This window comes from Plectropomus leopardus, unplaced genomic scaffold, assembly GCF_008729295.1.
Source record: "Plectropomus leopardus isolate mb unplaced genomic scaffold, YSFRI_Pleo_2.0 unplaced_scaffold58939, whole genome shotgun sequence".
Classification (NCBI taxonomy): Eukaryota; Metazoa; Chordata; class Actinopteri; order Perciformes; family Serranidae; genus Plectropomus; species Plectropomus leopardus.
The window spans coordinates 1-503 of record NW_024664785.1 but is presented as its reverse complement, the minus strand read 5'-3'; the positions used below and the strand labels follow the sequence as shown (position 1 = coordinate 503).

The 503-nt window shown below is 47.3% G+C and overlaps 1 protein-coding gene across 1 annotated transcript; it reads right to left on the bottom strand.

The window, feature by feature from the left end:
• Positions 1–136: 136 nt before the first annotated feature.
• Positions 137–500, bottom strand: LOC121939757 (transcription factor HES-5-like; the record flags this gene model as incomplete). The annotated part of the gene is made up of 1 exon (XM_042482713.1): positions 137–500. A coding segment is annotated over one exon (315 nt), but the record flags the coding sequence as incomplete, so codon positions are not given.
• Positions 501–503: the final 3 nt, after the last annotated feature.

Below are 503 nucleotides of genomic sequence, written 5' to 3'. Positions count from 1 at the left end.
ATGTTGCTGTCATTTCCTCAGGAAATATCATCAAACTCAAAAGAAAAGGAAACACAAAATACAACCTTCTGTACAAACAGAAGAAAAAGTTTGTCAAATGTCAATTCAGAAGAACTCAGTTCCTCTAATCTTTGACCAATATGGTCGTGTCAGTTTGTCTGGTGGTGACTCCAGTCTGTAGGTGTCTACCACGGCCTCCAGAGGACGCTGTTGACTGGACTCTTGTCTTTGGTGATGCTGGTCTGGACTGTGGAGCTCAGAGGAGAGAAGTCAGCCTCTCTCAGGCTCTTATCAGAGGAAGACTGCAGCTTGTTGAAGTGGTTCAGCAGTCCTCTCTGGGACTGTGTCTTTAGCTGCTCTTTGGACAGGAAGTGTGTCACCTCTTGGACACACCTGGAGTAGCCCTGATGGACAGCTGCTGAGTCCACAGCTTGATTCTGCTGCTGTAGTCGTCTGAGGAAACAAACGGTCATCTCCAGGATGTCAGCTTTCTCCAGCTTGGA